Source organism: Numida meleagris, chromosome 5 (assembly GCF_002078875.1).
Source record: "Numida meleagris isolate 19003 breed g44 Domestic line chromosome 5, NumMel1.0, whole genome shotgun sequence".
Taxonomy (NCBI): domain Eukaryota; kingdom Metazoa; phylum Chordata; class Aves; order Galliformes; family Numididae; genus Numida; species Numida meleagris.
Window position 1 is genome coordinate 2878054 of NC_034413.1, and position 25825 is coordinate 2903878.

Below are 25825 nucleotides of genomic sequence, written 5' to 3' on the forward strand. Positions count from 1 at the left end.
TTTGGTTTTGTCTGTTTTCTTCAGAGACGCTAAGTGTGGAAAAATTCAGTGTCAAGGAGGAGCCAATCGGCCTGTAATTGGTACCAATGCTGTTTCCATAGAAACCAATATCCCACTGCAGGAAGGTGGCAAGATCCTGTGTCGTGGCACCCACGTGTATTTGGGGGATGACATGCCAGACCCTGGTCTTGTGCTGTCAGGAACCAAGTGTGAAGATGGAAAAGTAAGGACCTGAAATACTCTGGGACAAGGAGAACATCACTGCCCTCATGACCCCTCATGACACAAAGTATTCTGTACTAAACTGATTGGGGTTTGCTTTGGGACTTTATTTGAATTTTTCTTTTTCACAGAAGAATTGGTGGGCTCTTCTTGTTTCTCCCATTCTGACTCAGATGCTTACACTCTTCTTCTGGCTGCTCTTCTGGATTACAGATTCAGAGATGCAATGCAAGTTGCTTAAGTTTATAACTGCTTTTCTTTAGGACAGCCACAAGTACCTGTCCAGATAGGTTAGAAGTTCCTTGCAAAATATGTTACTGGATAGTTAATGAGATTCTGAGGAGCTTGTGGTATTCACCTTGGAAGTATTGCAGTTGAGCTACTATTGTCATGTTTCTTTCTACTAGTGATGCATACTTTCTTAATGCCTAGGGCACTGCAGAATTGTCATTAATGTCACTTTAGATTTCAACTCTGCTGATTAGCCCCATCCCTTTTTTGGATGAAAATCTGTCTCTGTATGCTCTATTTTAAAAAATATTACCCCATTTATGCTCAGCCTTCAAAACTGATTTTTGCAATCATATTTTGAAAACATGGTGAGTTATCTGGTGTGAATGCAGTCCAAATTTCATATGGAACATTCACAGGGTTTATTTGGAGAGAAAAGGAACAGAGAACCGACCCAAACCATTCTGTGAAAGGTGGAAGACAGGCATTTAACAGGGAGAGAAATGGAAAGGAGTCCAAGAGCCACTGAAATGGAGAATGTTTCTCTACCCTCAGTGGCAAAGAGGAAAAGAAGTGCTTTGATAATCTGTGGTAGATTCAAACAAGCCTCTGAGTTTCTGAATGCTTTGGAATAACGTTGGAGCACCGCACTGCTTCAAGAAAAGGTTTAAAACACATCCCCCATGCAACTCCAGTTCTACTGCAGGAAAGCAACCCCTAAACAACGTTTCTAAGTCAGTCTGTTACAGAACTTTTTTCAAAGAAAATTCAATGCTGGGAAAGCACCCCATTATGTTTTACTAATGAGTACTTAATCTTTCTAATCTATCTAATCATACACATACACACTGTAGAATGCACAGGCTAATACTTATGAAATTGTATGTTTTACTCTGAGGACATTAGTGCATTTGTATTATGGATTAAGAACATGAATTTAAATATTCTTGAGTTTTCTAAGCTGAAGATGCACCATTTGCAATGCAGCCATTTTAATGTGATCAGAATTCTGTGTGCTGCTGCACTCTGAATACTTGAATGGTGAATACTGCTGTAATCAGACCATATTCTCTACATGCGTGCATGTTGATGCCAATTCACTCTAATTTCCTTCCCATTTTTCCTTCTCCTCAGGGGATAAGTGCCCTGATTAAGCATCCCTGTCGTCTCCTTCAACACTTTTCCCTGCTTAATGCTAATTATTGTGACTGACTTTTAGTATTGCTGAACTGAGCTGCAGTTAAAGAGGAACAAAATCGTGGAGTGATTTTTATTTATTTTATTTTTTTTATTTTTAGTCGATATAGGATAGTAACAGTCATTCCAGTCCTAATTTCTTCTTTGTTTGCAGTTTTGAGTAGGATATCTTCTCATTACTGACATCTTCATCAGTCATCTGACTGCTCAATGTGTGATGATGCTAATCTTGGTTTACCCCAGTTTTCATCTATATTGGCAGAGTAAAATTTTCCAGATTGGAAAACAGAAAATTGCGCATCTGAGTAGTTTACATACGCTATTTGTTTACTTCCACTTCCTAGAAGGTTGCTGTTATACTTCATGTATGGCTGTTTTATATTTGACACCAAACTTTGTTTAATTTGGGAAAACTGTCAGAAAGGTCTCTGTTTTGCTGAAGAACAATAACAAGCCCATATTTATCGGTGAGGTCGGGTGAATATTCAGGCAGTCCTGGGTCCACATTCTGCACTGGCATGTATGAGTACTGTGCCATTGGTATAAACAGAGCAATGCAAATTTACACCACAAGGGGACCTGAATCAAATCCTACTTGATGCATTTGTAATGGAAAAAAAGGCGAATAGCTGGTGGTTTTCAATTGGCCTTGAAAGAAAACCAAAAGACTGTGGATCACAGTTCCATTACAGTGAATCTGGTTACTCCATGTGTTAACCAAATATGAGCTACGTCAAAACTCAGTACTGGCCAGGGTGCTAACCAAGAGTAATATTCAGATTTCACAGATTTTGACCTAGTAGGCTTAGAAAGGCTTATAGAGAAGAAAATACCTAAGGTTGATATCCTTATCTTTTTGTCAGTGGAATGCTGTCAATACAGCATGAGTGTTGGGAAACCTTCTTAAGCGCTAAAGCAGCCATCAGCAGATGAACAGATATATAGAGCTGGAGGGGGACACAGTGCACAATTTAGGTTGGATATTAGGAAAAACTTCTCAGAAAGAGTGGTAATGCAGTGGCACAGGCTGCCCAGACAGTGAGGGGGTCACTGTCCCTGGAGCTGTTCTGGAACCATGGAGATGTGGCACTGAGGGGTGTGGGCAGTGGGCACGGTGGGGTGGGCTGGCGTTGGGTCTGGGGATCCTAGAGGTCTTTTCCAGCCTTAATGTTTCTATGATGACCACTCGAAGTTCTGCTCCTAGTAAAGTTCCTCTTTTCTTATTTTGCAGATTTGCCTTAATCGCCGGTGCCAGAATACAAGTGTTTTTGGTGTGCATAAATGCGCAACGAAGTGCCATGGACGTGGAGTAAGCATTTTAGGAACCTTCTTTTTTTTTTTTTTTTTTTTTGAGTCAATAAGCACTGGACAAGAAATGATTTTATGTAATACCTTTGAGATCTATGATTCTTTGAAATTATAGAATAGAATCATAGAATCCTTGGAGTTGGAAGGGACCTTTAAAGGTCATCTAGTCCAGCTCCCCTGCAGTGAACAGGGACATCCGCAGCTCCATCAGATTGCCCGGAGCCTGATCCAGCCTCCCCTTGAAAGTCTCTGGGGAATAATAATCTATCAGTCAAAGTCATTGCAGTATTTTTCTTATGTATTTCAATTTTTGGTGTCCTTTATACGAACTAATAGAAGTGAAATTATTTTTATTTAACAAAGAAATGTTTATCAGTTAGTAATTATCTTGCTCTTAATTAACAGTCTGTGATAAAAAGGAATTTTGTCGTCTTCAAAGAAATTTTGTCTAACCTTCCTTCATGAAAAGTTTCCATTAACATTTCAAAAAAGACAGTTTCTATGTGGGCCCAGCAAAGCTAAAATACGCATTTGAATTAAGATAATTTGAAAAAAGTATTTCCAAGAGTACTGAAGTAAAAACATGCTGATGAGTTGAATGGTATGGTAACACAGGATGAAAAATCTGATATCAGCTAGTAAGAGCAAAGTCTTCTGAAAGCTAGTTTACATTATGAAAATGTTAATCTAGTCAAGTTATGCCTTATTAACCTTGATTTTCTAATGATCTGTTTGTTTCTGTGGAAAGCTCTGGAAATTCTCTGTCCCCTCCTGTGAAGGGATTTTAATTTACTTTAACTTATCATCCTGAATTCATAAAACTGCCGTGTTGATGGTGCTGCATCTTACCATTATGCTGGAGTAACCATCAGCTTAGATGGGCGTCTTTATGCCTGCATGATGGAGAGCCTACAGGGACTCCCAAGCAGCCAGAGAGGACCTCATAGAACTGCAGAGGGGACTCCTGTAGAGCTGTAATTAATTAAAGAAAATACTTAACGAATGATATTTTCAACGATCTTTCTGTTTTTGAAAAGTAAATCATTTCTTTTTGCATTTTACATGACCACAGCAAGGCTAAGCTATGTGAATGATGTTTTAATACTCTGCAGACGCAGCCAGCATGGTCTTTCTGACAGTCTGCCAGCTGACCTTGCCAGAAAATGCATCTCTGCAAACTCCCGTGAACTAACTGGTGTCTTATAAATCCGTCTGTTGGTCTGTTGTTTTTTTTCTGTGATGGTGGCAGATCATAAGGGCTGTAAAGAAAGAAGGGGACAGACCCTTTAGCATGGTCTGTTGTGACAGGACAAGGAGAAATGGTTTCAAAGTAAAGAAGGGGAGATTTAGATTGGATACAAGGAAGAAGTTTTGTACAGTAATGGTGGTGAGGCGCTGCACAGGCTGCCCAGAGAGGTGATGGTGCCCATCCCTGCAGACACCCGAGGCCAGGGGACGGGCTCTGATCACCTGATGGAGCTGTGGGTTCCCCCATTCATTGCAGGCCTTTAGAGGTCCCTTCCAGCTCCAACCATTCTGCGATTCCATGTGTCTGCACAGGTCATGTAAATGTGATACCAAAGGGAGAATTTCCTCTGTCCTGCGTCCAGTTTCATATGTTTCTCCAGCAACTGCTGCATGTCAGAGCTGGGGGTCTGAGCAGTGGGGAAATCAGCGTGCGGTCTGACACCAGACCTTGATGGATAAGAGCGATCAAGCAAGCTGACAAAGCTTTATGGTGTTAACAACACGGAGCAGCTCCTGTTCCCGTGAAGGCAGAAGGAACAGAAGTTAGAAAGCAGATAATGCTGCTGCTGCTGGAGGCAAAGAGAGAACAAGACTTAAGAGGTGTCTGATTATCCTTACTGTGGTTATTGAAGTTGTCAGCTGGTGCAACTCAAACTATTACCTGCTACATAAATAATAACGCTTTTTTTTCCCCCTTGCATTTGGAGCTGCTCTGTGCCATCCGAGCTGCGACAAGGAGCAAATACCAGAACATCCCTTTTGTGACATGAGCTTTATTTCGCTCAGATGTGTCACCAGCTGATTAAGAGGCACTGTTGGCCGGTGCTGTTCCCAGACGTACAGCGGAATCCTTTTCATGTTAGGCCGTCTGTCTTTTCTTTTGAAGGTTTGCAACAACAAAAAGAACTGTCACTGCGAGGCTGACTGGGCTCCCCCGTACTGTGACAAGCCGGGCTTTGGTGGCAGCGTGGACAGCGGGCCCATCAGGCAGGCAGGTGGGTGGTTATTCATGCTTTACCTCTTGCATCCACGATAAAGAATGGAAATGCAAAATGTCACCTTGTGAGCAATGAGCTTGCAAGACTGCGGGAAGTTGGGAAAATCAAACGGCTTATTCTAAATGCATTGGTACCAACTCGCAAACCTGGTGAAGCAAAGCCAGCTGAGCGCATCGCTCTTCTTGCTTAACTGAAGGCACAGTAGTCCTGGGGAGTCTCGTCTTATCTCTTTTTTCAAGATATATGATCAAGTTTAGTTAAATTTGAGGAAGAAATCCTTTACTCAGAGGGCACAGGCTGCCCAGAGAAGCATGCATGCCTTTAATGTTCCTTCCAACCAAAGCCATTCTATGATTCCATGACTTAGTAGCTCCCCAAAATTTGCAGGACGTGGTACTGGCTTAAGCCGAGGGTAAGGAGCTGGCTCCCATGCATGGCCCCTGTTGTTGTGGCTGGGGAATGCTGTGGTGCTCTGGGTTCACCCGCAGCTGTGCCATGCTCCGGGACGTTCCCCTGAGAGCACTGGGATAGAACAGCCTGACTGCGTGCACTGCTGTGGTGTGTGCCTACGGACAGCTGCACGCCGCAGCGATGAGGCATGCAACATTTCTGTGCATGGAAAAATCAGAAGTATATCTGATACTGGGCTTCTCGAAGGATTTCATTATTGTTTTTATATTTCTGCATTGTGAAACATAGATGGTTTCTGATTGCATCAGATTATAACTACATTTTATAGAAAGCCTCCGCATGTTAAGCAGAAATTCCCTCCCCATACGACGGCAACAGGACGAGTGATTTTCTGTAATTTGTATTTCAGCTTCCCCTTGTTCAGTCTGCAGAACAATTGGCATTAATATCTCCCTCCATCTCTGGCCAGCCTCGGAAGGAATTATTTCTACACGTAGTGCAATTTTATAGGATTTGATAATCATCACTCGCCAATTTTTCTCCACAGTACTGTAACTTTACTGACTTCCATAGAGATATTTCTGATTTATGTCTAAGCAAGTGACAGGGCCAGCAGCCTGCTCGCATATCCATATATAACCTCAAACTTGCTGGAAAGTGATCTGCCCATTTTCACATGAATAATGCCGTTCAAAACCAAAATGGATTGTATTCTCTCCAAGCCAGATCCTGCACTGAATCGCAATGTTGGATTTATGACATCACTGTCATTTCCATGACAAAGCGGCACATTATGATTCCTCTGCTGGAAGGTATTTTTTTTTAAATACCTACCAGCTGGTAAGATAGCAAAGAAGCGGTGCTCAGGCACTGAACAAGTGAGACCACCCGTGTGTTAAATGTTCTTCTGCTCAGATTTGCTCTAAAGCATTATATTCCCTTTTCAGCTTATCTTGTATCAAAGTATCTAGGGAGCTACAAATATATTGTAATAACGTGCTGCATAGGCAATGCTAACCGAAGACAAATGCGGGTTATCTTTTACAATTCTTGCAGTTTGTGTTTCGGAAGCTAACGCTTCAATTTAACAGAAAACTCTTTTCACAGTGTGGTATTTCGACCATTTTTCTCCAAAGACAGCGCTGCATTTAACAACACTGGGAATAAACAAATACGGAAATGGCTAGGGGACCTAATTTTCTATCCTTGGCATTTGGATTTCAGTACGACCTCTCGACAGGGTGGTTTGGATGATCTGAGTGGTTTGCGCATCTCTAAATCAAATTACTGAAGGATTAGCTCAGTAAAATGCATTTATCTTCGTCCAACATGGCACGTGGTCTCATTAGCATTTAGTAACTGATTTCACCCAGCTGACTCAGAGTAAACCCAGGTGTTTGACTGTGTGTTTTTCTTAGGAAGAAGTCTAAAATATTTAATTGTTAAGTAGAGAAGTTAATTAACTTAAATTGCATAATCTAAATTTAATAATTGTGCTCATCTTCTAGAAATGGTGGGGAATGCATTGCTCTGCATCACTTCACGCCCATCAGGTCTAGCGTTGTTGCTGACCACGTTCCCCAGCCCCAGTGCAGGATGAGAGCCAGCTGGCCGAAGTTCCACCAGGATAAGGCTGAGACAGCGATGATAGGTTACCAGAGCAAGGTTTAAAGATGCATCTCCTGCTGTGGGAGGGTGCACTTTTAGGTCAGCAGTCCTGCAGAACCACAACATCCCCTCCTCCGGGCGATGATCATATCACATAGCCATCAGTATCGGCACTGCTGCTTACCTCTTCCTAAAAATAAGGCTTGCTTCCAGCTGGAAGTCGTCCAGTCAGGGCTTGCATCTCTGCTGAGCCTCAGTTAGGTCCCAGCAATGCACTTCACAACTTAAAGCACTCTGGGACAACAGCAACCAGGGCTGGGCCGCAGCAGTACAGGGCATGTTTCAATACAGGTGGCTCTTGGTAGAAGTTAACTGGCTGTGTTTTGTTGCAGATAATAAGAGTTTAACCGTAGGAGTGTTGATCACCATTCTGTGCCTTACCTTTGCTGGGTCAGTCATGTATCTGAAAAGGAAGACTCTTATGAGATTGCTCTTTACAAGTAAGAAGACAACAATAGAGAAATTAAGGTATGATTGGCTTCTGTAATTATATTCCCTATTATCTTTAAAGATATGAGTAGCAAGTAACTGTGAACACAGCAAATCTTGGCATTTATCACAGAACGGTCTGACTATGCTTTAGACAGATGCAGCCTTAAAAATACTCACCTAGTGTAATCAGCGGTGTTTTTCTGATTTAGTTAAACTGATTATAAACTAATTATCTCTGATAGTCAGTAATAATGTGGGGTTAGGTTTGACTGAGTACCTCCTTTTTGAGATTAAAAAAAAAATTTGAAATTGAAGAAAGTCTTTATTTTCGTTCACTTTAAATAGTTTCATTACATTGCGTGGCCGTTTATCTACACGCAGTCGAGTGAGCTGATACTTTCATATTTGAGGTCATTACTGTTTAAATGCTAGATTCATTAGAAGAGTCTCTTGGGCGTTACAAAGCTGCATTTCCACAGATTGCAGAAGCTAATTTAACAGACTACTGGTTTCCAAAAAATCAATATTTATTTTCATTCTTGCAGGAGCACTAGAGAATTTTTACTTTCCTTGTTTACTGTAAAAAAGTCGGCAAGTCTTTGAGAAATCTCATTCTGAAAAGAGATTGTTTAAAAAAATGCCATGAAGCAGACTGTCGTCTTCAATACATGTGTTCAATATATGCTCATATTGCAGGTCTGTGAGCCCAGCGAGATCTTCTAGATCATCTAAGCCCCATCATGTTCGTACCACATCTCTCAGTAAAAATCTCATCATGAAGCCACAAAATACAAACATGCAAAAAGTAAGGCTCTAAGTGGTTTAAAAAAAAAAAAAAAAAGTTATGAATCTCATTTAAGTAACATATAATAATATAACAGCACAGATTTTTAGAGGCGTAGTTCTTGTTGTTTACAGCTGTTGGGTGTTTCTGCAGAGAGATGGCCCAAGGCGCCCACTGCCCTATCAGATTGTTGACATCAGTGACCCGGTGAAGACACACCATGTGCCACAGCTGAAGACCCCGCAGCGCGTCCTGCCGCCCCTTCCCCAGCCGCCCTGCCACCAAGCTGGGCCTGAAAGGCCCCTGCCTGCCAACCCCACGCTCAGGCTCTCCCAGGTAACCACGGAGTTCCTTTTAACTTCTGTCCCGTGTTGAGTGTGTGAATATCTGCATGTGTTGAATATGAATGAAGTGGTTTTTCTCATCTTTGCCATTGGCCTTTTGCCATAGTCTTTTCTTTGTACTCTTAGCGCTGTGTAGATAATAGCAACTCCTTAAGATCCCATTATACTCAGGAAGGTTATACTGGTTTCTGCCAACGGAGGGAGCAATCCCAAAGTTCAAGCACGCAGAAGACACAGCAGTACAAACAAGTTCCATGTCATGGCCAGACTCACACTTGTCCTTCCTCCTGCCCAACCAGAGGGGAAGACACAGGGGCTGTTACGAAGGTGACAAATGTAAATATATAGTTGAAGAAGTCAAATTGCAAATATCTTGCCCAGGAACAAAACATATATTCGCTTGTAGTTCAGTTCTTTTAAAGGGTGTGTGATTTGTTGGGTTATTACAGAGCACAGATCTCAAAAGAAAGACTTCTGATTGTCCACACTTATTTCATGTAGACCAATGTTTGAGTAGAGCTGGTAGCACTTTTTCTAATAAGATGCATCTCAAGGCAGTATTCAGGGGAGATGGAATTGTCTGCGTTACATTGCCCTTTTCTTGTCACTAACTTCTCTCTCGGTCCCATTTGTAGTGTGGCTGAGCATTAGAAAAGGACTCAGGCATCCAGCTAGTTCTGTTTTGTAGACATTATGCTGTTCTGGATAAACTACAAGATTAAAGAGAAGTGCATGTCATTAGCACCAAGCTATGTATCTTAAATGAGCAGCACATTGGTCTGTGTGCATTTACTTCAAATGTTTACTCAATCAGCTGTGTCTTGAGGGACTGTGCCTACTAGAAAGCTGGCTAGGATGGCCAAGGACAGTGCCTTTTTCATACAGCATCCTCATGAGCTGGTCCTGAGGCACTTTCTCAGGGGTTAGTAGGTGGATGTGGCTCTGAGAAACAGCTATTGAATTGCAGTGCTTCGGAAGATGGCAGTCATTTATTTTCCCTTTCAAGGGAATTAGAAATACTGATTCAATTATGGGTTTTATGGGAGATCTGGACTGGTACCAGTTGGCACTGCTTTTGTCTTTAGCTCTGATGGTTTCGCTGTTTGTTTCCTTGTATTTCTTAGAATATTCTGCGTATTTCACATTGGTCAAAATTAGTATTTTAAGTACAAGGACTTTTCTATTCCATAATCAAATGGTTCACTAAAAAAAAAAGCTCACCTAGCACTGTACTAGCCACCCCTCACTAGCAGAGGACAGACAGAGAAAGGGCTGTCCAAGAAAATGGGACAGTTTCTCAATCTGATAGTATATCTGCCCCACCCGGCCACAGCAAATCCAAGGGACCAAATGCACCTCTTCAGTTTCTCTCTCTAAGTACCCACTCCTTCAAATCCCACAAAGCAGAATACCAGCTCTCTAGCACCGTCAGTATCAAACTGACAGGACTGAAACTGCGAAAAAGCTTTTCAGCTTAGCAGCTGAAATTAATTGCAACTGTTACTCTATCAAGCAAAATATCCATGTTTTCAATTTTCGATTGCTGTATGAAACAGAATAGCCATGGGATCAACTCAAGGCAACTTAGAGAGTGAGCAAGAGTGCATTCTTTCAAAATTATAATTTCAATTCAAGATTGTCAGAAATAACTCCATTTTATACTCTAGGGATGCAGAAATGACTGTATGGGAAGAAAATATTTTCTTCCCAAATTAGCTTTTTACCCACTCAAAGTTTAGAGGAAGTAAATTAGCTTTAGAATAATTCGGGTCTAATATACATGGATGCTACTTGAAGTATTCCATCTGCACCAATTCCTTGGAACAGCATCCAACAGGTCAAGGGAAAGCACTTCAAAAATCACTGCTACTTCATTTATATCATCCAGGTGCTCAGTGTTGCAGTACACTGCTGAAGAAGAGTACCCCAAACCATTCACTGTTTCTGTCTGCCTTGGTCAGCTTCTCTCATGTGAGATGTGTTTGCACACGAACTCCTTTCCTGCTGCCTCTGGCTGAGAGCAGTGGGTAGATAAGGCACAACGTACAAGGTGAGCTGTAAGACAAGTGTTTTCCCCTCTAGTGGCTACTGAGACAGCAGTGAATGAATTATTACTTTATAGTATATTCCCTTTAAGATTTAATTAAAATAGTTTTAACAAAATAATAATAAAACAAACAAAAGAACCAGCAAATGAACTGTTGCCAAGTTTAATATTTAAACAATATTTAATATTTAACTAAACTAATAAACAGCTTTTTTCAGGTGCTTTCACAACACAAACATACTTTACTGAGGGGCCAGATTCACAGTCAGTATTAATCTCCCAGCCAGTCAGGAAATGAAATCAGGTGTTCAGCTGGTACCCATCAAAATTACCTTTGTAGTATGAATGATGTGTCAGCATCTTCAGAATAAACATCGATGTGACCAAAAGAATGCACTTGGGTAAGGCACTGAAGGTTACCTTCATGCTCAGCAACGGAAGGTGCTCACTCCATGGCCAAGTCCAGACAAAGAGCTGTCCAAATTTGTCACACATGGGTTAGCCAATCCAGCCAGCTTCTTCTCCAAACAAAAAGGTTGAAAAAAAAAAAGCAACCAATGTGGCACTGAGGGGCCTGGTTTAGAGGGTATGGTAATGGTGGGCCGATGGTTGGACGAGATGGTCTTAGTGGTGTTTTCCAACATTAATGGTTCTATTATATGGCCCCATTAGTCCTTGGCTGCTCGGAAAGTCTTTCATTCCCTACCATTTTTTGTTTTAATCCATTCTTAAAATGCCTACTGATAGTCACCCTGCGTTTGCTGTCTGAGAGAGTAAAACATTTGTCACAAAAAGTATGAAAACAAAGGGATGCTCAGAACCAATGGTGAAAACTGTTGTTCTGTTCATGAGTAATTCATGCCTCCAGGGGTCTGTTCTGATTACATTTTTCAGGGGATCTTTAAATTATGCTTCTTTTTGGTCAACCTTACCAGTTACAGCAAACTAACTAGCAGTGAAGTGTAAAATTACTCTGTGCAACGTTTTTAGAGAAAGCGTGGTGAGATCCATAGCAGATGGAGATTTAGGGTACACTGGAGAGTCTGTGTGTGACCTGAGCAAGTCAGTTAATCTGTCCCAGTTCTTCATAATGGTGAACCACAAATAGACACCCTGCCCTGTTTGCAGGGCGTCAGGGACCACACAAGAGACATGAGCTCATGTCTGACAGCAGATGACTTCTGTTCCCTATTAATGAATCATGTCATTCCACAGAATGAAAGCACAGCAGCATCTCTAAACAAAAAAAAAAAATTCACAGATGTTCTCAGTTCAAACTGGACTTGAGCAGTTTGCTTCTGTGCTCATCTAAATCTGTATTTTAATGTCATTGCTAGTTCTTCCACTTTTCTCTATGTCATCTTTTACAACTGTATGTATTCAGTTTATGTTGTTCTTCCTTTACCACCAGATAATCTGAAATTCAAATCTCTCGCACAGTATCTCTAAAAGAAAGAATCAAAAGAAACAAAATCCCAAAAATGTAAAGCTTTCTTTTAAAACATAGGTGCCTGCTTAGAAATACGTTATGCTATGCTCTCCTAAATATATCTAGAACTACACTGAACTTATCCTTGCTGTAGCTCAGTAGTTGCTGTGATAACTCTGTAACACCAGCTTTAAAGACCAATATGATGAGTTTCTGTTTTATTTTAGGAACACCACAAGCCAAACCCTCCTCGGAAGCCTCTACCAGCAGATCCCCTAAACAAAGCTCGTTATAACAGTGCGTGCACCCCAGCGCTCGGACACACAAAAGCGCTGCCTCACATTGCTCCTGTAAGGTTGGTTCTCCTCCTCCACATGGCTTGTCTTGCAGCACAGCAGTGACAGGTCTAAAATGTCTTAGAGCAGATCCTCTACGCTCTGAGGAGCTGTAACTGTTGCTGAGAGATAGAAAATATTTGTTGCATATCTGCTCATAGGAAAGCCAGGTATTGGTCCGATTCCCACCAAGAGTACATCGGCACAGTTGTGCTGACTTCCACAGGACTAAAAGAATCTATGATACAGATAGATGGGGGACTGACTGCCCAATTACTGCTTGCTAGTCCTTGTAAGAGAAAGTAGTCAATAAGTACCAATTTCTAAAGAAATAAACTCTTGCAGAAAAAAAAGTCCTACTCAGCCATCCCACCTACAGAATTAGGCCAAGAATTGAACACTGCTCTTAAAGTCAGCCACCAACAAAAGCAGTTTTCTGTTCACACGTTTCGTGGCAGAACATTATATCATCCAAAAATAATACCCCAAATATTCACCAAAAATGTTATATGCATCCAAAAACTGATGTTTAAAAAAAAAAATAAAATCAATCTAGAAGTGAAATGACTATCCCTACCAGAGCTACAGAGGAAAAAAGTATAATCAAGATTTAAAGGTTCAACGATGCATGCAAGTCTGCAAGTCTTGCGTATGGATTATTTCACTAAATCAAAAATATTTTACAGGCAGGCAGTGCTTGTAAAGAGTTTTTGTCATTATTTTATATTTCACATCTATCAGAAGGTAATCCATTCCATAATAGTAATGAAGTGTAGTATCACTCAAGATGAAAGGATGAGAAATGCGGGAGTTTCATCATACAGGAAAGAGTATATTTAGAAGTATATAAGTATGTACGCAAACAAAAGGACACAGAGTAAGAAAAGTGGATAGGAAGGCAAGAAAGAAAAGAAAACCAGCAAATAGTTGCAAAGATTTTCAATTGTACTATATCATAAAGGAAAAAATGAACATTTTCTGGCTGCTTTTTTTTTTTTTTGACAAAATCTTGAATTTTAACACCTAGTCAAAAGAATGCTGCCAGGGAGTGCAGTGTAGAGACTCTGCCTGATGAAAACTACCTGACAAGATTATTTTTAATCTATGCATAGCCCCTAAAGAAATACATGCGAGAGGCAGCTTAGTTGTAGGCAAACTGCGATAAGTCAAGCCACAGATCTGTGCAGCACAGAAAGCTTTAACAACCTCATCATACTTCTCCTAGAGCATGCTTTCCCATTCCCAGCTGTCCAAAAGCATTGTAGAATGATATTGTGTCCCAGTATTGCACTATGAGGAAGACAGAATTACCACATTATTTGAGCATCGTCTAGTAATAAATTTACAGTTTTTTCCCCCAACTTGAGATTACTCACCTTCTTCTAAGACATATTTCATATGTCAAGGCTTTTTTAAGTATCACAGTTTCCTGCATCTCTGAAAACCAATATCTAGTCTAAGATGGCTTCCTCTTAGAGCTTGTATACAAGTCTCTCTGTACCTAAAATTTCTCACTTTGCTGCTGCTAACTGTTGTTCATACAACAATTCCAATTGCTTTAGGAAAAAATAGAAGTAATTGTTACTTCCTTACCCAATATTCTTCATATTCCTACAAATACTTGGGGTTGGACTAGGTGATCTCCAGAGGTCCCTTCCAATCCCTGCGATTCTGTGACTCTGTGTGATCCTGTGACCTGCAGGGAAGATAAAAGTAGTGTTTTAAGCCATAGGAATTCCTCTGCTGAGGCATTTAACATTGCTCAGAACATAGTCAAGTCAGTTTCCTAGTACTTCTAGCAAAAAGACCATAAGAACATGCTTTGATTAAGCTCCTGGCTGTGTCTTCTAGTAGGGTAATCTGAAAGTAATAGTGTTTCCAGCTGACTGCTTCCATTGTTTTAAACCAACTGCTACTCTGTGATGTGAAGTACTGTTTTTGAAGGGGTGAAAAACTAACAAGCACCCAAAGAAATAAAGGAAGGACAACACCTGAAACAGGGAGCTTATCCATCAGCCAGGCAGCAATTAACACCTGAGCTCAGAGGAGGAGGCTGCTGTGCCACTTCTGTGTCTTGATGGCGTGTGTGTGGTGGTACGTAGGGTACCTGTCCCAGCACAGCAGCCCCATGTTATTGCCTAAAGTCAGCTTGGATAGCTCTCACCATGGCATTGCTCTTCATGACTCAGGAATGGTGCTGGCAGTGAGACCTAACACAAGTTTAAGTAACAGTTTGCTGTTCTCTTTCCAACAGACCTGCTCCTAAGCATCCACCGCCGGTACCCAGGTCCAGCAATGCTGCTGCTGATGTGAAATGATGAGGAAATCAGACACCTTTATTTTAAAAAGTGAAGACAGAAGTTTGCACTATCTTTCAACTCCAGCTGGAGTTCATTTTTATGACAATACTTAGACTTTTTAATGTTTAAAACAGCATTATTTTTTAAGAGTTCTGAGCTACTGCCTTTGGTGCTGTGCTGTGCTATGGTGCTCTGTATACTTGCTCAGGTACTTGTAAATTATTAATTTATGTTGAATATTTATTACAGTGCAGTGCACTGTAGTAGATATTTTTACCATAGCTGAGTTTTCCTAAAAAGGAAGCCTTTTTGTAATATTTCAGTGAACTTGAATAATTCCGCTCTATCGGTCCTACGTAGGGTGTTCAGTTTGATCTACAAGGAGCGCTGATTCTCATGGATAAATCAAATGTATAGAAAATTCAATCTCAGTAGTTCATAGCAAACTCTTGACTACGTATGTCAGGGTAAACCATCTGGAATATGGTGAAATGCCTGATATCTGCACCCAGTGGTATTTACCAAAGTATCTCTCAGCGTTAGCGGTTGTACTGTAATTTCAGTTTTCATGTTACTGTTTGAAATCGTCGAGAAATCTGTGCTGAAAGAGGATGTCTTTCTTTTGGACAAGTTCTCTTTGTGAAGAAGTACTGTATATCTCAAAACTGTGTTTTTAACCTCATTTTCCTCAGACACAATGTGGCTAGCACATACTGATGCAGATATCAGGCCTTCCAGTGTCGTTACCTTTTTGATTAATTAATTCAACCTATGCCATGTAAGGTAGTACCATCTCACTATGTCGCATACCTGTACTGCTTAGACTGACAACACACTACATGTAAGGGGTGGGGGGAAGCCAAGCATGACAAAGAATTAACATTTAAACAAATCAACTATTATACTTATTTTCTTTTGCCTCATCGCTCTGCTTATCAACTGTATTTTCCGTATTTACTACTGTTGTGTATTTAACTTCTAAAATGTTGCTCTGGGTTTCTTAACTTTGAAATCAAAATACTTATTTTAGAATGTTGACTCTGGTTAGCGTAAGACATGGAGACAGAATTTCATCTCTTTGGTATGTGCCAATGTTACATCTGATCTCTTTGGTACCTTCTCAGTAGCACTGCTGAACACCGTTGTTTCACATATGCTGTAACAGAAACAACTTTCAAATACCAGTTGAAACAGAGGAGGAAGAAGCTCTTACCTTACATAGGCTAGTTTCCTCATTGCCTGTAGTTGTTTTGTTGTGGTTTTTTTTAAGCAAAAATAAAAGCATTAATAGAAACTTGGGTATCATTTCAGAAATCGTATTTAATTAATTTTCTCCCTGATTTTAGCAACATGGCATTCATGTTTAAACAAACAAAAAAAGTAAACCATAGTTAATCTGTTGATGGATAGCAAAATAAAGCACAAGTGAACACGAACATTTCAGTTCTTGAAGCAGCCATACCATTGCCACAGGAGCTCTGTATATGGAAAACTGCTACAACAGGAGGATATTGGCTTCGAAATGCAGTTAAAAACAAAATTTCCAGGTAATATTGAGAACATTTAGATGAAGATTTTTAAGTAGTTGAGATATTTTGTATTTAAAACACTTAGACTCATTCCCAACAACAGTAACGTGTACACGAAATGGGAAGGGGAAGGGACAGCACCACATGCAGCAGACATACAACCTGAATTCCCTTGTTTGATCACTCCTTTTTTAGAATAGCAAGCAGTCATGATCAAGTCTTTCTGATAATCACTGAAAAGGTGAAATTGTAAACAGTCAAAGGAAGGTAATGACTTAATTCAATGACTGAAAATTTCTTAGTAGCTATTTGCATTAGGAGTTCAAATGTTTAATGGCACAGCTTAGCGTGTGTACGTTAGAGTAATAATTAGAAATCTGGGAAGTGAAACCTATTGCATTATATTGTAAAGATAAGAAAAAAAATAAAGCATATGCGGGGAACTAGTTAAAAGATTTCATTGAAATTAGAAGAATATGTTTTGTATTTGCAATAGCAATACGATTTCCTGACGCAGTAGAGCAAACTGCTTGTACAAAGAAGGGTATATGTCATTATGCTGCAACTGAGACATGTTATAAAAGAGCATTCAAGTAATACTTTTCTACAGGAAGCCTAGCATGACTTTTGTGTGAATATACTTCTGTTTTTATATTAATTATTTCCCATTGCAGTGTGTACTGTGAGGGACATGTTATTTAAGTACCACACTGGATTAAGAAAAGGGAAATTTGGGAAATCCTCTGATTTCCAAGAAAAGCCTTTTGGAAAGTGATATTCCAGCAGTCTCATATTGAAAATGTTTCCCTCTTTAAAATACAGACCGACCCATTACATACCCCCGCCGCTTCAGCATATGGGGGAAACCAGCTTTTGTTGATCTCATTACTGAACCATATACAAGACTTCCAAAAAAGAAGCTTAAAAGACTGAAAGCTTTAAAGCCAACCTGAAACTTGAGTTGTAAGCTCCTATGCAGTCCTCCAGGGAGGGAATTGGAAATGTCCATACGCGCATCTTATAATCACAAGCAGCCATCTCACGTCTGAATCCAACAGAGCACAGCTCACAGGTTTCTCTGGGGATGCTGAAAACATGTTGGATGTTGGCAAGCCTCTTCCCCCTCTAAAAAAAAAAAACCAACACTTTTTCACGTATGGAGGAAGACAGAAGAGGACTGATATAGAGGATGCTGCTAGGTGGCCCCAGTGCCAGCAACAACGTGGTTTTTTTAGGTTAAACTGCCTGGATGTTCTCATTGACTCATGTCCCATACCTGTGCTGCATTCCTGGGCCAATGGAGAGCAGAACACACTGTGCCCAGTGCCACCTCTGCTGCCAGAAGGAGGTGGCAAGGCCCATCCATTGGCTGAGGGTTGGGTGGGAAGAGATGTCCTCAGCTCGTGTAGCAGAGCTGCCTGGGGGCAACCGGGTGTCAGTGACCAAAATGCCTCCTGCTTTCTTTAACACTTGATCTTTCTCAAAAAAAAAAAAAAAGCAATCATCTAAAGAAGGAAATGCATTTAAACCTACTGCAAATTAACTACTAAAGGCTGATCACCACGTAGAAAGTATCTGTCCAATTTCTTTTTTTTTTTTTTTTAACTGTTAATGCTTTTCTAAAAGAAGCTTAGATTTACAATTAATAATATATGATTACATATACATTTTATCTAAAGGAATTACTATCTTATATTATACGTGGCTAACACTTGAGAGTTCTGGAAGAAAAATCCCAATTTTCTGTCTGAAACACAGACAGACAAAACCAAACGTCCTGTGAAAATAACTACCATGCCTCAACACCAACAACAGGTAGTTACTGACACACTGCAAGCTGATTTTCTAATAGTAAAAGTGAGGAGTAGGAGTGTATAAAGTAACAGGGTAAAGCAGAATGCTTGCAAGTAGTAAATATGCAATTATATTTATGCATATTCAAGCACAAAATACTACAGGCCAAAAAAGAAAGAGAGAAGAGCCAAGCTATCGAAATGCTTCCTGTGTTAGGTGCAAATTTTCCCATGGGATGTGAGCAGGGGCTGACTGGCATCTTTTCATACTAAAGTGGTGTCTTCGTGATGAGACGTGCAGATGTCATGTAAACCTTGGTTGTGAGAACCAGGTGAACTGTTTCACATTCTTACAGACAGTGTAAGCAAACAAGTCACCATGGATGAACCGAGATGTGCAATTCAGCATTTGCTGCTCTGTGATGGCTGCTCAATGCGTGGGCCTGTAGTATCTGGTTTCTAGCACTGTCAACGCAGGCTTTAAGCCCTGTTGTAATGCATTCATCTACCCCTGTGCTCAGTAAACTTCTTCCATTTTTAATATTACCTTCAAAAATGACAACGTCCCTCAAGCCCTCGGGTTTTTAAGGTGATCCATTTCTCTTCTTGGGCAAGATCTGAACAGAACATGCCGATGTCTCCTCATCCATAGCCGTATTTCAGCCCTCTCCCCTGCCCAGCAGGAGACACGGCTTTCCTGATCCAGACAGTCCCTGTTCCAGAGAACACAATGTGCTGTCCCTAAAGCAGTGCACAACAATGCTGCCATTATGCTAATCAATAGAACAGTAAGTACAAAACACCACAACAGAAAAATGAATAAAGATGCAGTAAACAAAAAGAAAATTGCATGTTTACCCTCTTCCTCCCCATCAAATCTCTCAGTTTAAGTATTCATAGATTTTTTTTTTTAACACTATCAATTATCAGAGTAGCAAGATTTTTTTTCTAATTCCACAGTATATTTGGAGAGCTTTTTCAAAGGCTCAAAAAAATAAATGGAGTGTGGCTTTTTTCTTAGTTTCAATTTTGATTTTTTCTGATCATTTGAGTATACAGTATTAATTACCTTTGAATAACTTCCAATCAAATAACGATGCTCTTTAATTTAACAACAACTTACCTTGCAGCAGTAAAGAAATTCATTCTTTATCCCCGGAGACTTTCTCTGAAATGCAGTTTGACAATCTCAGGAACATTAACCCCATTCTGAGCACAGCCCATTCTTCCAGATAAGCGTACCACACCCTACCTGGAGATAGAAGCTGTCCCTTTCAACAGAATCCCTTGAGAGAGAAGTATTAAAAAAAAAAAAAAAGAAAGCAAGCACATTGAAATCAAGTCTTGAGCTCTTCCAATTTAGTTGGATCAGAAGTAGAATTCCCAATGGCATCATCGCAACAAAGACTTGGTTTGTTTCCTCTTGGTTTGTTTTCTTCTCTTCTCCCCCTTTAAAAGAAAAAATAAGTAGGTAAACCTGAATTCAGAAGACCATCCTATTTGCAAAAGGAAATATTGCACAAGTATGTCTGTACAAATGAACAGTAATTTTTAGCACTTTATTACGTCTCAGTATTACATATCTAAATTTATATCTTTTAATGTACTTGTGTATACACACAGTATCAGCGCAAGAATAATTGTATGTATTTTTAAACAAAACATTAAGAAATGTGGCCCATGATTGCAGACAATCACACCAAAAGCAGGAACAAAAACCATTTTAGAATCACTTTCATCACATTTTAGAATCACAGGCAGGCTGTCTGAAAACACAAAGCATCCTTTAGTTTGAAAAGATGTGGCTGTTAGAACTGCAAGTAACTTTAATGCTCAATATGCCTCGATGGGAATGCCAGCACAATGCTTCTGTGAGCCATTCACTCACAACAACCTTCAGCCAACCTTCCACTGGCTTCTCACCATCTTTGCTCTGGTTTGTACAGCGTTGCGCGTTTTAACTAAGGTACATGTATCTTGTGGGATCTTCCACTTGAAGTTCCTTCTAGCAAACACAGTCTGAGAATTCAATAGCTGAGCAATCTGCTTGTTATTAAGTATTCTCTCTCCATAAGCACATTCTTAATTATATTTGGTGTTTTGCCTATGTAATTACCCAAGTGGTTAAGAAAATGCAAGAGTTTTCTCAACAAGAATACAGCATGCTAAGAGAAATGGGCATCTTTTTTCATGTAAGGTCTCACTGCTTCAAGTTCACATAGCAAAGAAAAACAAAAATATGCAATAGATTGCCTTTGCTTACACGTGCCTTACACTGGCATGTTGCTGCTGTTTGTATAGGCAGATATTGCAAGAGCATTTTCCTTCTGTTTAACAGAATCATAGAATAAGCTAGGTTGGAAAAGACCTACAAGATCACCTAGTCCAACCATCCACCTACCACCAACAACCCCACCAAACCATGTCTCCCAACGCTATATCTAAACGTTTCTTGAACACCTCCAGGGACGGTGACTCAACCACCTCCCTGGGCAGCCCTGACCACTCTTTCAGAAAAGTAGTATTTCCTAATGTCCAGCCTAAATCTCCCCTGGCGCAACTTGAAGCCATTCCACCTTGTCCTGTCACTAGTTACAAGAGAGAAGAGGCCGACCCCCAGCTCACTGCAACCTCCCTTCAGGTAGTTACAGAGAGCGTTAAGGTCTCCAAACTGAAAAAGGAGAGGATACGCTAAGCGCAATGTCAGCTAAACCAGTGCAAACACCTCATTCAGAAAAAAACCACAGGCTGCATCGGCTGTCCTGCAAACTGCAAACACAGGCAGAGCTGAGAGCAAATAACGAGCACATTGTGGCAACACAGAGTATTAAGCGTACGTATCAAGAGTATTTTCTGCTATAAAACGAAGGAAACCATCAAATACATGGTGGTGCTTTAGACGAGTCAAATCAAAATTTAGACAACCTGTTCCCAAAGCTTTGTGTCCTGTGACCTTCTAAGCTGTCTTCCCACTGTGCAAATTTCATAGGATGTGGATAAAGGCACAACTACTCTTCATCCGTAACAGTTATTCACCGTTTCTCCATTTCTGTGCAATCAATATGGCCTGCTATTAAGATTGTCTCGACATAAAAATATTATTTTCTCTATTTAATGAGTTTCATTATGAGTTAGAATGAATGTGCTGCACAGCAAAGTATTCTGTATACAACAGTACAATATTTTAAAGTAAATTAAGATATTATTTAATAGTAGGCTAGGCTAAATGAAAAAAAAATAGTGTTTTTACTTCTTTAAAATGAACAGTGCCTCTTTCTGAGTAGAATTCAATAGTGGGAATGCATTTCACCTCCCCATCAGTGCCACTGTCAGACAGAGCTAAGTGGAATTTTGTCTTGAAAGACCCCAGGTAATTTACATCCAATTGTTTTTCTAGTAAAGTTGCAAATGACTTTTTCCATTCTGAAAGCCAAAAAGAGGAACATATTTTTCTTCCCTGAAGATAAATGAAGTTAACTGGAGCCTACTATGCTTTTCTGAAGGAATACTCGATGCCCTGACACCTTGGGTATCCTTTGCTCCTAAAGCAGAACACAGATTTGCTGCACTAGCATTGTGCTCATGATTTGAGCTGAAGAAACATCTCCCTGAAAAATCTGAAGATGAGCATTAACACCGTGCTGGATAAGAAACGCTGATTTTTGGTTTACTACAGGGACCATCACGAAAGCAAAAAAAAAAAAAGTCCTGAAGATCAGACTGAAGCAATAGAGAAGAAGAAAAGAATGCAGCATTTCATCTCCAGCAGCTTAAATACAGTTTGCAGTACCCTCAGGGGAGTGCCAAAAAACACGCTGCTTCCATAGTACAGAGATTTTGATTGACACCTACACCATTACAGTACTTCCCAAATCCATATTATCCCAGCTACCTAAGAAAACAGTTGGGCACAATTTAAGCTTATCCAACATGCTCTGTCTTCTCTTGCCCCGTGCTCTGCCTGCACTCCTGCGGGAGCTTCTATCAATCTGATTTTTTCTTCTTCTAAGCTTGTTTTACAGGTCATCAATTTAATTTCTCAGTGCTTTACGTTCTCTACTATTCCCAATTATAATAACATTATGTCCATCAATCCTTATCTCCGAATCTTCAGCTTTTCATTTAGCCTCCCTGCAGTCTCAATCAGAGCTTTTCAGCACCTTATCAACTGCAACCGTGCTGATTAAATTGTGCCACCCATTTGCTAATATTTATTGGGCCATTACTAAATATGTCCAATTTTGTTCACTTAAGCATGTTTGTGTCTCTCTCTGATGTGAAACCAAAACAAGACAATTCTCCCTGTCTCTTGTTTCATGGAAGCCCATAGGTAAAAGAAAATATCATACTTTTATTAAAACCATAAAACCTCAAATTTCAGGACCCCTCTCATGTCCTTTATCAGCTAGTAATATGACAAATTCCCTTATCTACTGTTCCCTATTAAGGAGCTATTATTTTCCCATTAATGAAACACAGCGAAAGAGGAGAGGTCTAATTACAGAACCACTGCAGTGAAGGGCATCACTGTCTTAGAGGTTATTCTGTTTGTTCCTATCATATTAACAGGGTTTCATATAATTCCCCATTTTTCAGACATTTTCACTGTTCTTTAGTTTTCTGAAACCACACCACTGTCACTGTCCTTTCAGGCAAGTAAGTGTCCAATAAGCAGCAACACTATTTTATCTCGAGGATTCAGAAATGTACCATGTAAAAGACTAACCTCTTTGCATTCGAGACGATGCAAAACGTGTAGATAACACCCATCTGACAGGCATCATTAATTATCCATTCAGTAACGAGACCACGTCCTCCACCTGCAGCCAGTGGGAGCTACAGGACCTGCAGACCTCCAGCTTCCTGAGAAGAACCTTGTGATCTCAGGGACTTAGCTGCCACCAGGCTGAAACATCAAAAACAGAGAAGAAAAAGAAATCAACCTGCTGCAAAACCCAGGACATCACTGTCACTGTTCAGAAAACTTTAAATGTATTCACTATCATGTAAACTTCTGACAAGTAAGAGTAAAAACGTACCAGTGGCAGCCTGACGGCAGCATGTGAGGGATTTGAAAATGCCTGACATTGAAAAGACAGGGAATAACACTGTGAACATATTTTAAAAGCTTGATGTACTGCTCAGAGCTTCCTGAAACCCCTCGGAGGGTCACCTTTCTTCAAAGGAAAGAAAGAGGAGTGATAAGAGCACAGAAACAAGTGCCAAGAGATCCACGCTCCGCTCTTGACTCTCCCACTGCCTTAACGACCCGGCAGTTCCAAAAGAGGATATCATTACAACACTCAAATTTACACCAGCCACCATCCTTCTTCCTACTGAATTCTCAGCTCCCGATCTGGTGCAAGGACGTTATCTTTATGTCTCCAGATGTCATCTGGAAACTATTGAAACCTTAAGGACCTGGAGTTAGATCTCTATCCCAAAAGAGACAAACCGTGGCTCTGAAAACAGGTTTCTTTCTACTTGGGTACATTCTTAAAACACCCTTTACATGCTTAAATAGCAAACATATTTAGGATGCTTTTGTTCTCCAGAGGCCTGTTCCTGCATTTCTGTACCGCCTATTGCTGGAGGTTAGTGGCACTAAAATAAAACCAGCAGATGGAACTCCGTGATAGTTCTTCTCTTGCCTCAATATAGTCAAGAGCGTGTGCGTGGAACAGCTCTCACCAGCTGTTTAATGTCTCCATCAGCTCTCCAGTCAAGCATTATCTCGAGCACCAAGAGTAAGGTCTTAAACTCTGTGCTGTTTCTTCAGTGAATGCCTAGAAGTGCCTTAATCACCAGATCATAGGGTCACCAAAACTGGCAGGGACCTGAGGAGGCCTGCAGCCCAGCTCCTGCTCAGTGCAGTATTAACGCTGCAGTCAGGCCACATTCCTCTGGGATGTGCCTTGTTTGGCCTTCATCACCTCTAAGGATGGAGACAGGCCACAGCCCCCCTGGGCCGCCTGTCCCACTGCTCGGCCATATCACAGCAGAGCTTCTCCTCAGATTCAGACAGACACAGCTCCACCTTCTGTTCCTGTCTGTGGCCAACAGCAGACTTGAAACACTGACAGGATTGGATGGCCTGAAGGCCTCAGTGAAGTTTAAAACATGAGACTAATTCAAGGGAGTCATCCTCTTCTCCCACCACGTAACTAGGGACAGGACGAGAGGGAATGGCCTCAAGTTGCTCCAGGGGACGTTCAGGTTGAACATCGGGAAAAATTTCTCCTCCAAAAGAGTGAGTCAGGTGCTGAACAGACTGCCCAGGGAGTGGTGGAGTCACCGTCCCTGGAGGTGTTCAAGAAACGTTTAGAGGTTGTACTGAGGGACACGGCGTAGTGGGAAATATTGGTGGTAAGTGAACAGCTGGGCTGGATGATCTTGGAGGTTTTTTCCAGCCTTGGTGATTCTATGATCCTGTAAAGTGCTAGAGTATCTTGCATTTGCATTTTCATCCTTTTACTCCTTTAATTGTGCTTCAGGTGAGCTCAACAACACCATTAACTCTACTAGTCGCACCGGTGCTCCTTGCATCTTCCACTTCTAAATCCAGTCTGAAATTCTTAAAACCTTAATCAAATCAATAACAGGAGATGGAAATAGGTAATTTTTGATTGGAGTAATAAAAATACCATGCAAGAGAACCACATAGTATTTTAACGTTCCAGCTAAAGAAATATCAAAGATTATTCTATTTCTTATTTTCTTAATCATGAAAATCAGGTGACTGTGTTAATTTTGCTACTATCACCCTTTATTCCACCTCACTTCTCACATGATACTATATGTTTATGCACATTGAAAATTAAAAAATTCTAGACTTAAAGTGAACTTTCAGGCCATCAGGTCCTGCCTCCCACTATTACAGGCAACAATTTGATGCCTTTCAAATTCTAGCACACAGCCCTCAGTGTAATCAGAATTTTTCCCCCACTAGCTGAATTCCAAAAACCTCACTACGTTGATGTAGAAACCCTTCTTTTCTCCTGAGACACATATCTTTTCTGGTTCTGTGTATTACAGTCAGACCCAAGTCTGATTGGTGCTTAATTATCTGCAGCTATCTCTCAGAGGTTACAATTAACAAAACTGTAGGACTCAACTAATGAGTCTTCAGTGCACTACTTGGACAAACAAAATTCCTGTGTCAATCACTCCAAAACCAAGCACCAGTTACCAATAGTTGTAGTTTCCTGTTTACTTTTCAAATGAGAAATAATTTGTATTTATCACAGCACTTTTCCCAGCACAAGGGTATACTTATCCCACCAGGAAGCAGACCAACCGCCATGGAAATGAATATGCAAAGCATCAGCTATATTACGGTTAAAATCACATAAGAAGGCTTGTTGTCTTGGCTATACCAAAGCACAATGTGACTCAAAATACAATATTACACCAGCTTAGCCTGTCACTGATACAATTATTCTGCACCAGATCAATACATTGACTAAATATGCAAAACTACAGAGTAAAACCACAATGTTTACAAAAATACTGGACAAAGCAGCAGCAAGTAGTCAAAAGATACATTCTC

General features: G+C 40.5%; 1 protein-coding gene and 2 long non-coding RNA genes across 10 annotated transcripts in view; 1 reads left to right on the forward strand and 2 right to left on the reverse strand.

Annotated features, from left to right (window-relative positions):
* Nucleotides 1-15044, forward strand: part of ADAM12 (ADAM metallopeptidase domain 12) — a 170633-nt gene extending 155589 nt beyond the window's left edge. For 3 of the 4 annotated variants that reach the window (XM_021398772.1, XM_021398775.1, XM_021398774.1), the window contains exons 16-23: nt 25-223; nt 2882-2959; nt 5093-5201; nt 7616-7751; nt 8412-8520; nt 8653-8835; nt 12547-12674; nt 14909-15044. In XM_021398772.1, coding sequence (XP_021254447.1) covers nt 25-223; nt 2882-2959; nt 5093-5201; nt 7616-7751; nt 8412-8520; nt 8653-8835; nt 12547-12674; nt 14909-14972 — 1006 coding nt within the window. In that variant the 3' untranslated portion in view covers nt 14973-15044. The remainder of the gene's footprint in view (nt 1-24; nt 224-2881; nt 2960-5092; nt 5202-7615; nt 7752-8411; nt 8521-8652; nt 8836-12546; nt 12675-14908) is intronic. The other variant, XM_021398773.1, reaches the window with a different exon arrangement.
* Nucleotides 8864-19531, reverse strand: LOC110399678. Of its 3 annotated transcripts, XR_002439330.1 has the most exons (6): nt 19400-19531; nt 18824-18989; nt 17760-17958; nt 17433-17608; nt 14248-14350; nt 8864-12335 (listed from the first exon to the last, which is right to left on the reverse strand). It is a non-coding gene; the product is annotated as an uncharacterized LOC110399678 (long non-coding RNA). The 3 variants fall into 3 exon arrangements; XR_002439329.1 differs by having other exon boundaries at nt 14248-17608; XR_002439328.1 differs by lacking the exon at nt 8864-12335 and adding an exon at nt 12639-12776 and having other exon boundaries at nt 14248-17608.
* The window catches only part of LOC110399399, a 35502-nt gene continuing 32519 nt past the window's right edge, over nt 22843-25825 (reverse strand). For all 3 annotated transcript variants that reach the window (XR_002439159.1, XR_002439158.1, XR_002439157.1), the window contains one exon: nt 22843-23182. This is a non-coding gene — a long non-coding RNA (uncharacterized LOC110399399). The remainder of the gene's footprint in view (nt 23183-25825) is intronic.